The following is a 14,627-nucleotide window of genomic DNA, read 5'->3' on the forward strand; positions in this document are numbered from 1 at the left end:
TCGTATTTTGGGCATTAGGAATTTACAAATGGGTTTTTGCATCTATAATACCATAGCGAAGGTTATCTCACAGTCTGGCGAAATTGCCCGTCTACAGGTTAGACGGCCTACCGGCGAACTATTTAGATTGGTAGATTCCAAGTTCCATAGTGATCAAACAATTCACGGACAAGAAAGTGAATACACCCTGCGACCGCAAATAACCTATTCAGGCAATGAACGGAGAATTTTATTTCAAAAGGAAAGTATGCAAACGAAGTCGATTTATGATCAATTCTTAGAGAGAGAGATTAGGTGGTTTCCCTCTAATACCGTAATTTATCAGGTCTTGGACAAAACAAAGCGATGAGAGAACGATAAGAGCCAGCTAAGATGTGGTGCGTGCGAGCGTGTTGAAATCTTTCAATTATTTCATTGTTATGCTGTTTATAGAGTCGAAAGAAACTTATACTATCGACGAATGCTTCGAATTTCGTGGACAGAGAAATCAAATGCTGAAGTCCTAAGTAGAGTGCAGGTCGGTCGATTGCTGATGCGGACCATCAAAGAAAGGCAGTGCCGATTTGTTGAACACCTATTTCGCGAAAACGATAGCATCGAATGGCACATCCTGGAGAATGAAACTGAAGGTAGGAGAGCCAGAGGTAGGCCAAGAATAAGGATGCTATATTGAATGTGCAGGGCAATAGGTGTTATTAATACTAGTGGGCTCAGAGAAAGGGCAATGGATCGAAAATTTAAGAGACAATGATTTCATCTACGGCATGAACATGCCACGACCCTAGAAGAAGAAAATCAGGTAAGATTGGGTGGTTAGAACGCATTAGTGAGGTCTGATAAAATCGAGCAAGATGATCTTGTTGTTTGTACTATTATCCACTATCATTTCCTTGGGCATTGCTATTGATAATTCAGTACATTAATTATTTCTAAAACTTTATCTAAGGTAGGGTTGCCATATCTGGAAAGACAAAATCCCTGATAAAATTTTGATGAGCCACATTGGCCAATAATAAGAATAAATACAAAACAAAACGGAAGGAGCAAAATTGTTGCTTAATCTTTAGTGCTTGTGACTAAACCCTAGCACGGCATAAAGTACACTTGCATGTAGTGCAGCCAAAATACCGATTACAAAATGCTGGGAATTCAGGTCATATGTAACACGTATGTATGTATGTTTATTTGACTCAAATAAAATAACAGTAGGGTGACCATCCTCCTTTTTTGTTAAAAATTTTAGGTTATGTAGACCCAGTGAGTTATGCCGAAAAATAACTTTTTTAACCAGGTGCTGAAGAAAAAGTATCCATGCTTTAGATTTGGAAAAGATCAGACTGATAGCGTAGCGGAGTGCATACCTTGCGGCTACAGTTGCTCGTTGACACGACAAGAATGCATTATTGCTTCGCCACTTCGTCTATTGTCATTTCTATGTTTAATTCTAGAGAACTTAGCATATATAATGTGTATATCTCAGGCACATGTGAAATATGGTCCTACCATGCGACGTGTTCTCCTTTTAGTGCTTGAAAATATGGTCACCCTATATAACAGTATCTGCATAATATTTAAACAGTAAAACAGACGAGACGGAATACATGTTCAAGACCTTACTGGCCTAAGACACAGATGTGCGACATGCATCCCTACTAACAATTATAACAGCAGTTTAGGACTGTTGCATTATAATAGGACAACAGATGTGAAATAGGATATACAAACAAAATTTTTAGTGAAAAACACAAGACAAAATGACACAACGACTATATGTACAATATAGTCAGTTGGTTTATGGCACGTTCATGTCCCGGTGTGAGGGGATGAAGATCGGGTATGTGTCGCTGAAATGATATGTATAAGTTTATTCCAACTCCAATAGACGATGAAATAATAGATAAACAAAAAATAAAAGTAACTGATTATAGAATAGGGAAAGCAAACAAAACCTCAAGTGAAGTCTGAAGCGTACAGATTTTAGATGAAAAGGTATTGATAAAAGAAGTAGTACGTGTTCGCCCACCTATATGTTTTTACAATGAATCTCACGAACACGTACAGATTTGTTCAACATTGCATTTACGCGACGCAATCCGTGTTGCACAAAAAGGTTAGACTGTGACATATCTTTGAAAAAATGGGATTTTGTGGATGCACAACATCTGAAAACTCGAGGATCTGTAGCATGGGTGGGCAACTTCTCTAGTCGGCGGGCCGGATTATTACAAAAATACTACGGTATCTTCGTTAAATGCTCGACACTCTCTGTCAACTTTTCGTTTCGTGGGATATTCCATGGTTAATAAAATTTATTTATATTCAGAATCTAAATATAACTGATAACAGTAGTGGAGAATAGTGCATGATTGCCACCAGGTAAACTCATGTTGATATTACATCGTTTTGCTAACACCGGTTGTGCTTCATTTATTATCAACAGTAGTGGGGAATGTTTACAACGCTGTCTGCTTTGACCTTATATTGTTTGTTTACCAAGTGTGCTAACGCAATTGTTTGTTCACTAAGGCAATTGATCACTCTGTCTTCCTAAGAGTTTTAATCTAATTGCAGTAATAAAAAATTAGGGTAAAAATAGCTGTGATAAACTAGGCTAAAATTCATTTACAGCTACTTAAAAAAAACAGATTGTTGTATGCGATGAATCCTGATGATGGTTCGAAACACATACCCCATTTTACAGGCGCCAACTCGCAAAGGCACTCTTAAAAGGTTAGGCGCGGCGGTGTGGCTCAGGGCACGGCGGTGTGGCTCAACGGGCTAAGCGTTAGGAATACGCTCGCCACCGCACCTCTAATTACTCTGCGTGGGTTCGCAGGTTCGAATCCCATGCAGGGATGGTTGTGTGCGTGAGGATTGCTGGACTCCTCGCCGTCGTTGGGTGGTTCACGTAACCGCTGGTCGGTTACGGCTTCCTCCACCATGAAGTCCATGCTTCCGAAAACAAACAATACAACTAATCCCATACCGAACTTGGAATGGTAACCAGACGAGAGGCCGTGGTTCGCCATCTGGATAAGCCGTCTTATCGGCGTTCCTCTCCCCCGGGATAAATATGTAAATCCTATCCTAAAATAGCCCCGAAAATTTTCTAATGGTAGAGTAAAGGAAGAATTTTCTGGGGGTCAAAGGTCGGGGAAAGGTCCATTAGGATAAGTATAAGCCTCAAGTTTCAAGAGATGTTCATAGAAGTTCGTTGAAAATCGGCATGAGTGTTGGCGTGTTTATGAAAGAAGAAAGATGCGTTCACTATATCAGTCAGTTTGTAATGTTAGAACTTTTCAGCGCAGTTCTGTAGACTGTCAGCTGGATATAATTATAATACATTAAATTCAATTATCCACTTCAATTTGCTGTATTTGTTAAATTGCTTCCAAAGTACTGCCCGATTCTAAATCGCGTTTTTCTGTGTTTGTTTTATTTATTTTTTGGTGGACGGGCACATACATTGTACCCTTTTTAACTTTATTTTAAGTTCTGCTCGTCTCCCAAGTCCCAGGTATCTCTGCATTTTGTTTTGTCCATTTACATTCTGTATTGTTTAGGTCAGAGAACCAAAATAAATGATTGATTGATTGATTGATAGTCGCGGTGGTGTGGCTCATCGTGCTAAGCGTTAGGAATAACTGAATACACGGGCCACCCCGTCTCTTATTACTCTGAGTAAGAGTGGGTTCGCAGGTACGGTATGAATCCCATGCAGGGGTGGTTATGTGCGAGAGGATTGCTGGACTCCTTGCGCCGAAGAGTGGTTTATGAACCGCTTTTCGCTGTTTCAGTCACGACTTCCTCCACCATCAAGTCCATCCTTCCGAAAACAAATACCTGACTAACTAATCCCATACCCGACATGGACTGGTAACCGGACAAGAGGCCGTGGTTCGCCATAAATCAATTTTATTTTAGTCATATATGGTTGAGCTCCCAAAGCAAATGTGAAGCAAAATCATGACTATGCCAAAAAAGTCGGTGAGGCTAAACTATTACTAAATTATTGATATGGGGTGGCAAATTATTTTTTCCTTCTTTGTTTATTATTTTTGTTTACTATGTCAGTATGTAATTCACCATGAGCTTATCACGTCTTTTTAGGTAATTTCTTAGTAGTTGTGTGTGTGTGGTGGGTGCGTGTGAGTGTGTGTGATATAATTTGATGATTTTTTGAGGTGAGTGAGCACGTACCACTTCTTCTTGGCAAAACCTTCCACCTTCTGTGCGTTTTGAACCTTATCTAAGGTTTTGTTTAAAATTCAGTTTTTATTTATTTATCATTTTATTGTTTTGCTGATTATGGAGTTGAATAAACTTATACTTACAGTTATATGCATGTTAGCTTTATATGATTAAGCTGTCTTGTCGGCTTACTTCTCTTTCAGCATAACTATTAAAATTTTTCAACTGGCCAACTTTAGCCAAGTCAATTTTCTGATCCTGTTTTTTTTTTCATTAGATTTAGGAATTGTTAGACTAGTCTTACAGTCTGTGCAGTACGCAGTCTTGGATCTTGTTCGCTGCTTCAATCAGAAGTGCAAGATGGGGAGAGACGATTGGAGATACGAGGACAGGTATTTTCATTACTGTGTTCATTGTTGGTGCGTCACATGCGCTAGGAATACGCTCGCCACTGCACCTCTGATTCCTACACCATCAAGTCCATGCTTCGGAAAACGAATAATTAATAATTTATCCCATACCCGACATGGACTGGTAACCTGATGCAGGGATGAGAGGCCGTGGTTCGCCATATGATTAAGCCGTCTTATCGTGTTTCCTTCCCCTGGGATCAATATGCAAATCCCATTCAAACCAGCTCAAGCAAATAATAATATACAAATAAATCTGCACATGTGGATTTATAGAGTATTTGAGTCCATCGAATTAAATGCTGTTACTACGTTAATACTGGCAAGCAAAATTGTGATGTAAAAATGAATACAGTCTGACTGTAATTGCTTGAATAGCGCCAAAGAAAAATGTGGACATAGTATCAGCGCTGACAGGCATTTGTCACTACTGAAAATAAATATCAATAAATAAACCCAGTATTTGTACATTATAATTGAATAACAATTTCAAAGGTGACTCGAAATAAAGCTCATAACTCAAACTGTCATATGTCACCTCGTAGAATTGTTAGTGAGACAAAAATTTCAGTAATAGTTAACGTATGTTACCCTATTATCGCCATTTTTTATTACAATCCTTCGAAGTCCATCCACTTCTGGTAATAATTTCTCTATATTGTCTCGGAACATTAGCTACAGATCGGAGAAAAAAATGCCAATAGCAGCGAGTCGCGAAATGAATTTGCTATAGCGACGCCTCACGAATATAGTGGAAATGTGGGTATGGCGATAATAGGAACTACGATTATCCTATTATCGCCACTTATGTCAAACTTTTTTTTTAATAGCTTTTCTCTTTGAATACATAATCATTTGCTATGAAATTTTTAGTGATTAAGGAGTGTTACTGCTGCTAGAAGGTTATTACTTTTATTTATTTCAAACAGTTATGTGGCCCCTACAAGATTTGTTTTTCACTTCAAATTTAAAATTAAAAATTGCGCATCGTAGCATGGCGGTTCTGCGATCACATTGGGGCGATCTGGCGGTCAGCGAAATCGGGAGTTTTTTTTATTAAATGAGACTACTGTTACTGTGAAAGATTTGATAACACTTCGTTTTAGTTTTTGTCCTCACATTATTGAGCATTGCTGTTTTGTTTTTTCACGATTTTTTCGGTTCTCCTTTTTGGCGGGCTAAAATTTTCTTATCCTATTATCGCCATCCTGCGGATACAATAATTAACAACAGCACGATATTTACAAACACTTCCCATTTCAAACTTGATTCAGCGTCGATCTAACACTGACTAGGCAAAAACTAAAATAAATAAACACTGTCGCGCAATTTTGGCCTGCTAATTAGTAATTACCGGCCTCCCAAAAAGTTGGCCGAGCGTGATATCAGCTGATTTTTACATTTTACAAAAATGTATGTTTTTATTGAAATGTCTTTACGCCACCGGGTGACAGAATATGTTTAATATTTATCACTTATGACGTCGCAACCCGAAAACAACTCATATTCAGCGCTATCTGAAAGTGCGACTGCAGCAGGGCGATTCTGAAGGCGTGTGGTGAAAATTGGCGAGTGGCGATAATAGAGTAACGGGCGTTACTTGTACTGTAAAAAGGGAAACATTCCAGATGTATTGTGTATGGAATGCATAGGATTTGGAATGTTCATGTAAGACAGGTTTGCAGAGGTTCTTAAAGAATTAGTTTATATAACTATTTGTTGTGTTGTGTCTGGGTAACTTGAGGGCGCTCCTGTAGTATGTGAACCAGGAGACCTGAACATAGTATGTATACCAGGTTAGGGTTAGGCCAAAATTTTATTCCAATTTTCCTTATTTTAGTTCTCTTATGAGTTCGGGGACTAGGCAAGTGACTCCTGTAGTATTTGTATCTGAACTTATGGCCTAACCCTAACCTGGTACACATACTACGTTCCGGTGTCCGCCATCTTGGTTCACATACTACAGGAGTACCAACATGTGCGATTGAACCACACTCTCAAGGACCTAGCATTGTTCTGTTAGATTGTTAATATTTTGTCCTGTAATGCCTTGATCTCTGTGATGCTGTTTGTACTTGAACTCAAATGGGACAATCCAATGTTTAGGAGAGGAAACCTGTTGAGACATCTCAGTTATATAGTATGCTCTAACGCAGGGGTCGGCAACCTTTTGTTGCTCACGAGCTAAATCTGTATGATTATCATATTCTCATAATTTGTGTTCGATTATTAATGTTTTTTACTGATTGGAAAAAATAAACTTGACTTGCAATCCTGCATAACATTATGCAGCACAACATTCGAGCCTGCTGACCCATGTTGGTTGATGGAAAGTCTGAACGCCAAGTGCAACAGTAACTCATATAATATTTCATTTCTGCAGAGGTCGGGACCGGTACAACGATCGAAGCAGAGATCGAGACAGAAGAGACCGAGACAGGAGGTAACATTTCCAACGAAACGATAAAGTTTGTATTTTCAGGTCAAGGATCCAACATGAAGGAAATCAACGTTTGATACCGGAGTCAGAAACTGCCGTAACATACTGAGGGTCACATCAAAAATGCATCATTTAAATGTTTCAATTGTGTGACCAAGTATTTGTTTCGGTTAAGTCAGAATAATTTTAAAAACGAACGTTCAATTCTAAATCCTGTCGCTTCAACTGTTTAGTCTCAGTATAAGTACATTCACGATGACCAAAACGAATCGAATAGTTAAATTAATTTCAATTTAATTATGTTCGATATTTCGAATTGTCATTTAAATTTAAAAAAATTGGCTGCTTATATGATGAACATGACCATATTAAGTAACATGTTGGAGATATTACTTCGTAACGTATTTCGGATTGTAAGTTATTGAGTTTTGGCCATCCCTGTATTCACCTTTGCATTGCGGGATAATGGCTGCCACGATTAAATAACTTGATATTAACAAGGATAAACTGTCATTCCACCGTGATATTCACCTTTGACCCTCAGTATGAAGTATCTAATTTTCTGGGGTCGGACAAACCCACATATTTTCAACAGATATGAGAGAGATGATCGCAGGAGAGATGACAGACGGCATCGTTCAAGCTATGGAGATAGAAGAGATCAATATGGAGGTGGAAATTAGATAAAACATTTATCGAACCTGCGCTTTTTGCTATGAGCGGGACTTAGTAAAAGCACTGATGTTGAGAGAAATTCGAAGTTACTTCAGCTGATGTTTTTATGGAGTCTTCACTCCAAACAAGGCTCCAATCAAGCATATGCTGATTTTTAAATTTCTGGGAGGACACACCCCTCCCCGAATATCTTGGATTAGTTGGTGATCCTCAACCCAAGATGAGGGGTTCACTTCTATAGAAATTACAAGACAATTGCCACCCTGTAACAATAAAACAGCACCATCATTCATTGCTACCACAATTAAATTTACATGAATTTATGATTAACGAATCTGGCGTTTTTTAATTGGTATCCTCAAAATGTTCCTGTGGCCCTGGTTGAGAACCGTTGTTGTAGTGTATAGACATTTTGGGTATCTCTCACAAAAACAAACAAAAAGATGAAATACCCAAAAGCATACAAAACTTCTAATGAGTTTTTCTTTCAAATATAAGTGCCAATGTTCATTTTTTAAATGATTAATATTAGAATACTAGTATCATACTTCCCTAGTTTAGGTCTTCACAGGAAGTAATAGTTACTCTTTGCCAAAAATCAAAACAAGTTTCTCAGACATTTTCAATCTATGTTTGTGTTCAGGTAACCGTGATCGTCGCAGTGGTGGAGGCGGAAGGTTCAGAGGTCGTGGAGGGTTCAGAGGTCATGGAGGGTTCAGAGGTCGTGGAGGTGGTTTCGGTGACCGAAATGAGAGAGATAGAGATGAAATTGACCCTGAAGAATTAGAATATATGAGGAAACGTCAAGAGGTGAGTATTCCAGGGATTGTTTACAAATGAGTTCTCATGACCAGAACTCCAGAGAAATGTTCCAAATTCTACAGTGAAATTAAATTCCGAAAGTTTCACAAAACTAATTTTCGTTATACCAGCTGACTGTTTGTCAGTATGAGTTATCTTAGAACGTCCGCAAAGATACTTCTCCATAATTCACTTTGAGTCTTGTGCCACAGCGAACATCAATAATTAGTTTTTTATGCACTTTAAACTGTCAGTGCAGTCAGTGAAAACAGTCCTCGAACTCCTAATAGAACTAGAATAAAGAAAATCAGAATAAAATTATGGCCTAACCCCTATCTGGTACACATACTACAGGAGTACCCATAAAGGAGTGAAAACACAGCTCAAATTTCCCACTGCCAATAAAGGAGTATTAAGATTGACAAACCGGGTTTATAAATTTTTCATGTAAGCTCTGATTTATATCTTTCATGACGACTGTGGCGCTCTTCTGCTCACAAATTAACCCCCGCTTTTCTGCTCACAAATTAACCCCGCCAACTTGTATTGAAAATTAATATCATCAACGACTACCGGGTTCATCAACTAAAAATAACTGAACTAAAAATTCTTGGTGTCACTTTAGATTTGAACACTAACACACATGTACTATACTTTAAGGAGGTGTGTGTTTAATCCTTGAGAATTTTGGACATCAGGTATTTTTATGCTGCGGTTTACTGGTATCCAAATATAGTTTTGTACAAGCACTAACTGCTATTATTATTTGCACAGCTAGGAACGGTCAATTCAGAATGCTACTATGTTTACATAAAAACTGGTGCTTCGGAATGATGTACACCAAGATGGCGCACAACCTGAACCCTAACCTGGTACACATACTAGTTTCAGGTTGTGCGCCATCTTGGTGCACATAGTTTGTGAGCACATAAAAACTTGCCAATGTTCTAGCGAACCAATCTCTATAATTTGTCTCTGTCCATATTGGCAGGTTTTAAAGAAGCGTCGAGAGGAAGAGGCGGAAGAAGTTGGAGCCTACGTCGCAGAAGATGTTGATGCTGATGCTCTCGCTGCTATGGGTCTACCAGTCGGATTTGGGATGCTTCGACAGACAGAGGAAGAGAATGGGCAAGGTAATTATTGCTAGAGGAATCGGTGTGTTGCTCATCAATAGCTGCCTTCAGCAAATTTACATGTAATAGTTCCAAGCCATGTTTAATGCAGAGACTCATCATCATACTGAAAGCACACTTGATATATTACAGATTGCAATAAATAATTAAAAAGCATTTCAGGGTGAGGGGAGCGGGAGAAACCAAATTTGGTTATCGAGCAGCGGCAACCATAAGCAAGTCTAACAAGAAAATAATAACAAAAAGTCGAACTGTATATGTTATTTGAAAAAAAAAATAAATACATTGAAGTAAGCCAACTTGGTATGCCCAGTAGTCGCACGTTTCAACAATCTGTCACCAACTCCGTTCACCAACAATCTAATCCTTTGAATCATAACTTGAAACTTTCAACGTCGCCAAGAATTATAATACAAAATTAAGTGATAATTAATTGAATGATTGCAAACAATATAGGCAGAAGTATCCATTTGGCCTTGCTTATTCAAGAATCATACTATGGGGTTTTTCAACCGAAGAATGAAAATAGGGCATACGCAGAGAATAGTTCTTATCTAGCTACCAATGGAATTTAAGATGTCTGCATTGTTCGCTTCAGTTATGTTATGAATTGTTACAACACAGATACATATTTAAAAGTATGATCAATGTATTCTATGTGGAACACCAGAGTATGTGCATCCGTTGAATTAGTTTCTTATCCAATACCTCTCAATGACATTTTTTTCTAATTTTCTCAGATTCTGAAAGAAAGAGAAACGACAACGATAACAGGAGAGGTCAGTTATAGATTTCAAACCTTCTCAACATTTTATTTTGGGAATCTAGATTTAGGAAAAAATTTGGGATATTTTTTCCTTTTTGAAAATCATAATTGGCAATGTGGCACATCTTGCTTAGCGTTAGGAATACGCTCGTTTCGCACCTATAATACCCTGCGTGGGTTCGAGAAGATTGCTGGGCTCCTCATCGCCGCATAGTGGTTCACGTAACCATTGGTCGGTTACGGCTTCCTCCACCCAATTCCATGAATGTGAAACAAATTACTAGATTGCAAATCCCATACCCAACATGGAGTAGTAACCGGACGAGAGGCCGTGGTTCGCCATGTAAATAAGCTTTTCTTTCCCCCGGGATAAATATATAAATCATATTACTTATTTATTGAAATATGTAGAAAATAGAAATCAATCAAACCTCCGTTATTTCACAACCAATTTAAAATATAAATATTATTTAATATGTGAGAATATATTTTTGATTATTTTCAGAATTGTAGGTTATTCTTGTTTGGTCATCCCTGTTTTGTACCAAAAACTCAGTTTCAAATAAAACTCAAAACTAAATTCATTTAATTTTTCATTTCAGATCGTCATGGTGACAGAGACCAGGTATTTCACATTCTTTTATGTTCGTTCCACCTGAATGAGCTGAGGTACGAGGGTGACTATTCCTTTATGGTACGGAATACTAAAGAGACCGCAAGAAGAACATGGCCTTGAATCTTGAGCCCATAATTGTCTTGCATGGATTATCAAAACCCAAAACACATTGTGGTTCACATGGTCAGCTACAGCTTCCTGCGCCATCCATGACCATGAGTTGTTAACACATACTGGACATGGTAACAGGACGAGAGGTTTGCCGTATGCTTGAAATAATAAATATATATAAATATGTCTCTTGGAAAATCTGCGTTTACTAGCATTTTCGACTTTGAGCTGAGGGCTTGTTAGCTTGCACCGAGCAAAGATGTAGTATAACAAAATGTAATTGATCACCATTTGCTTTTTGATTATGTGGATGTCAGAAACGATATGTTGGTCTCCAGAATTAGTTTTATCCAAGATGGTATATTTTTGTATTAGGAGAGAATTGGAAATTTGAAAAACTGTTGTTTCAGCTCTTAGCATCAAATAGGCCCTTCAACTTCAATATTTCGAAATATTGATTGATTGGCGCTCTCGAAGTATGTGCACCAGAATGGCGCACAACCTGAACCGAAACCTGGTACACATACTATGTTCAGGTTGTGCGCCATCTTGGTACACATACTTTCGGGAGCTCTGATTGATTTTTGCGAACTTTATGCGGCCCAATTTATAATACTCCCTGATGCATTTGACATAGTTGTTCATTTTTTCGCATTTTGACCCCCAACTGTGAACCTTCAGAAAATCTGAGTGAACCGATGTTTTAACTTCAGTATCGTGGTGAACGGCGTCGTCGAAGTCGAGACAACAGTCGTGAGAGAGATCGAGATTCTTACCGACAACGTCGTGATCAAGATGATGACGGAGAGACAGAAGCAAAGAGAAGACACGTCGCTGAAGGTTTGTTCTCCTTTCGAATTGCTGAAATAGTCTCGGAATGAAATATTCCTGCATTATCTTTACTAATTCTTTGATAATATATATCCCCTCCCTCCAAACCAGGTATGGCAAAAAAACAGAAATCTGCTGTTCTGAGTTCCTTCCAAGTTAATATTTTGAAACATGAATGATGGAATAGAGATGGGGAATAGTGACTCTTTGATATTCTGCAATTGTGAGATTATTTGACTTCGTAAACTGGCAATAATCGAGCACTTCTTTGAAGTTTTATGAAGTCTTGCTTCACTTTGCGATATTTGGATTCTGAAAATTACAATCTGTTTATTCAAATTTTATGCGATTTTATATCAAAGTTCAAATCGCCACCCTAGGTTTGTCAGTGGACAACTTTGGTATTTTTTATGTAGTATTTAATTATTTTCTCATATTCCCCTTCTCCAGAGATCGACAATGATAAACCGGAGGTGATGGCAGTACTCGATCAGGTTGGGGCAGACAACGACGATTCATTACCATATCAAGAAGAAATCAATAGCACGACTCCTGAAAACAATGGCACGACTCCTGAAAACAATGGCACGACTCCTGAAAACAATGGCACGACTCCTGAAAACAATGGCACGGCTCCTGAAAACAATTGCACGTCTCCTGAAAACAATGGCACGGCTCCTGAAAACATTGGCACGACTCTTGAAAACAATGGCGCGACTCCTGAAAACTATGGCACGGCCCCTGAAAACAATGGCACGGCTCCTCCTGTAGTTGCAAACTGATCTCTCATACAAGTATAAGAGTCCTAATCTTACAATAGGCTTGCATTCCTATGCCAGACCTCCGTACGACAGCACAATTAGTTGGTTGACTGCGTTGGAAGCGTCTTGTTGGGTTTCTCACTTTCAGTGTGAAAATGAAATCCCATACAAAATCATCAGTAATTGATACTGAATGCTGTAATTTGGGTGCTCCCGAAGTATGTGAACCAAGATGGCGGACATCTGAACGTAGTTGGTTAGGGTTAAGCCATAATTTATTTCCAATTTTCCTCAAGTTTAGGGACTACCCAATTGACTCCGTAGTATTTGTACCTGAAATTTTGGCCTAACCCTAACCCGGTACACATACTACGTTCCGGAGTCCACCATCTTGGTTCACATACTTCGGGAATGCTGTAATTTGACTTATTTTTTTATTCCGTTTTAATTTTTACTTCTTTGCTTTACGCTCACGAAACTGAATGGTTTTCCGAATTGATGATTTTAAGAATATCTGCCTCTTGCAAGGACACTTGTCCTCATTTCCCTGGACTGTTTCTATCAGGACCATGAATGTTAAAGCTTTTGTTTCGTGTACAAATTATGGCTTCTCTATTTCTTGGCCATAATGAAGTGCTGGTCTGTATAGAGCAGTGTTTATTTCAAATTGAGCACTTTTTACAAAACAGCGCTTCAAACAATTCATCTGCAGACTTATGATTTCTTCTGAGACTAATTAAGACTAAAATGAGGTATTGAGAAATTCACAATCGATAATTGCCGAAATTTGACAATACAAAAAATTGACTTAGATTTTAGCTCTGGATTGTAAAAACAAGGAAAAATTAAATTTTAGATGATTGAAACTTCTTTAATAGGTTGTTAAGAAAGCTTAATGCCTTGCTGTATCAAGTTTTGCTTTCTGTCTGAGCCTAAAACTCGTTTGGAAATAGCTAACACTAACAGTCGAAACTAGTCACTAAATTTGTGAGCAGATGACTGACATTTCTGTGCGATAGAGAATGAATGTTTCAAGATTTCGGGATTACGAAACCGCTTAGACATATTTTTATCGATAATTTAGTCTTGAGCTCAAGAAAAGGCCATAAGACGGCTTGAACATATCAAATCTTCTCGTCCGATTACCAGTCTGGTGTGGTATTAGCCAACCATTTCTTTGTTCAGATGCATAGACCTGATTGAGGAGAAAGCCGCAAATGACCAATGATTATGAAAACCACCTTACAGCGATGAGTAGTCCAGCGAATAATTATCTCCCACTAGATTCAATCTTTAACGCTACGCTAACGCTTTAACGTGGGCCAACAGCCAGCTGGATATGGTGGTAATCTAAATATGTATCTCCTTTGTGAACTAAAAGAGCCAGAGTAAAAAGCCAGAGCCAGAGTAAAAATTCCAATAAGGCCAAGTCCTAGAGAACCATAGTTAGGGGTTTGGCGTAAAATAAATTTATCCTGAATACACATCCCTTTTGAAATTCCGATGCTAAAATATTATGAACCAGAGACCTAACCACCAATTCATGACTATGGTGGGCTGTAGTGGAGAACAAATGATATTTGCTATCTCAAATACCCCCGTTAAAAACTCTCAATCATCTCCTAAAATTTGGGCTAAACAGAGAGATAGAGAGCTATATTTTGTAACAAATAACCATAAATTTTGGAAATAATGACATCAAGACTAAAAATGATTCCTAAGTCCTAAATATTGGAGAGTATTCAAGAACATTCTAAATATGATATTTCAACATAACGTGCAAAATAGCGAATAATTTCCCAATGTGATATGTTGAATGGCCTTGTTTTACATGAATAATCAATGTAAAAACGGTCTCGAATAATCGAGAAAATTGTGTACCCCTTTAAATG

At 38.2% G+C, this 14,627-nt stretch overlaps 1 protein-coding gene across 1 annotated transcript; it reads left to right on the forward strand.

Moving 5' to 3' along the window:
• The first annotated feature begins 2,110 nt into the window (after positions 1-2,110).
• Positions 2,111-13,265, forward strand: LOC120340446 (uncharacterized). Its single transcript, XM_078119896.1, has 10 exons — positions 2,111-2,298; positions 4,469-4,583; positions 6,985-7,044; positions 7,637-7,713; positions 8,360-8,526; positions 9,509-9,650; positions 10,391-10,429; positions 11,019-11,041; positions 11,857-11,983; positions 12,425-13,265. The coding sequence occupies exons 2-10, from the start codon at positions 4,552-4,554 to the stop codon at positions 12,754-12,756; spliced, it is 999 nt and encodes a 332-aa protein (XP_077976022.1). The 5' UTR covers positions 2,111-2,298; positions 4,469-4,551; the 3' UTR covers positions 12,757-13,265.
• Positions 13,266-14,627: the final 1,362 nt, after the last annotated feature.

Source organism: Styela clava, chromosome 14, assembly GCF_964204865.1.
Source record: "Styela clava chromosome 14, kaStyClav1.hap1.2, whole genome shotgun sequence".
Taxonomy (NCBI): Eukaryota; Metazoa; Chordata; class Ascidiacea; order Stolidobranchia; family Styelidae; genus Styela; species Styela clava.

Bases quoted from the DNA above. Each gene is read 5' to 3' on its own strand.
- LOC120340446 (XM_078119896.1), top strand. From the start codon at position 4,552: ATGGGGAGAGACGATTGGAGATACGAGGACAG. The intron at 4,584-6,984 runs GTATTTTCATTA...TCATTTCTGCAG, and splicing joins GATTGGAGATACGAGGACAG to AGGTCGGGACCGGTACAACG. The intron at 7,714-8,359 runs GTGGAAATTAGA...GTTTGTGTTCAG, and splicing joins TAGAAGAGATCAATATGGAG to GTAACCGTGATCGTCGCAGT.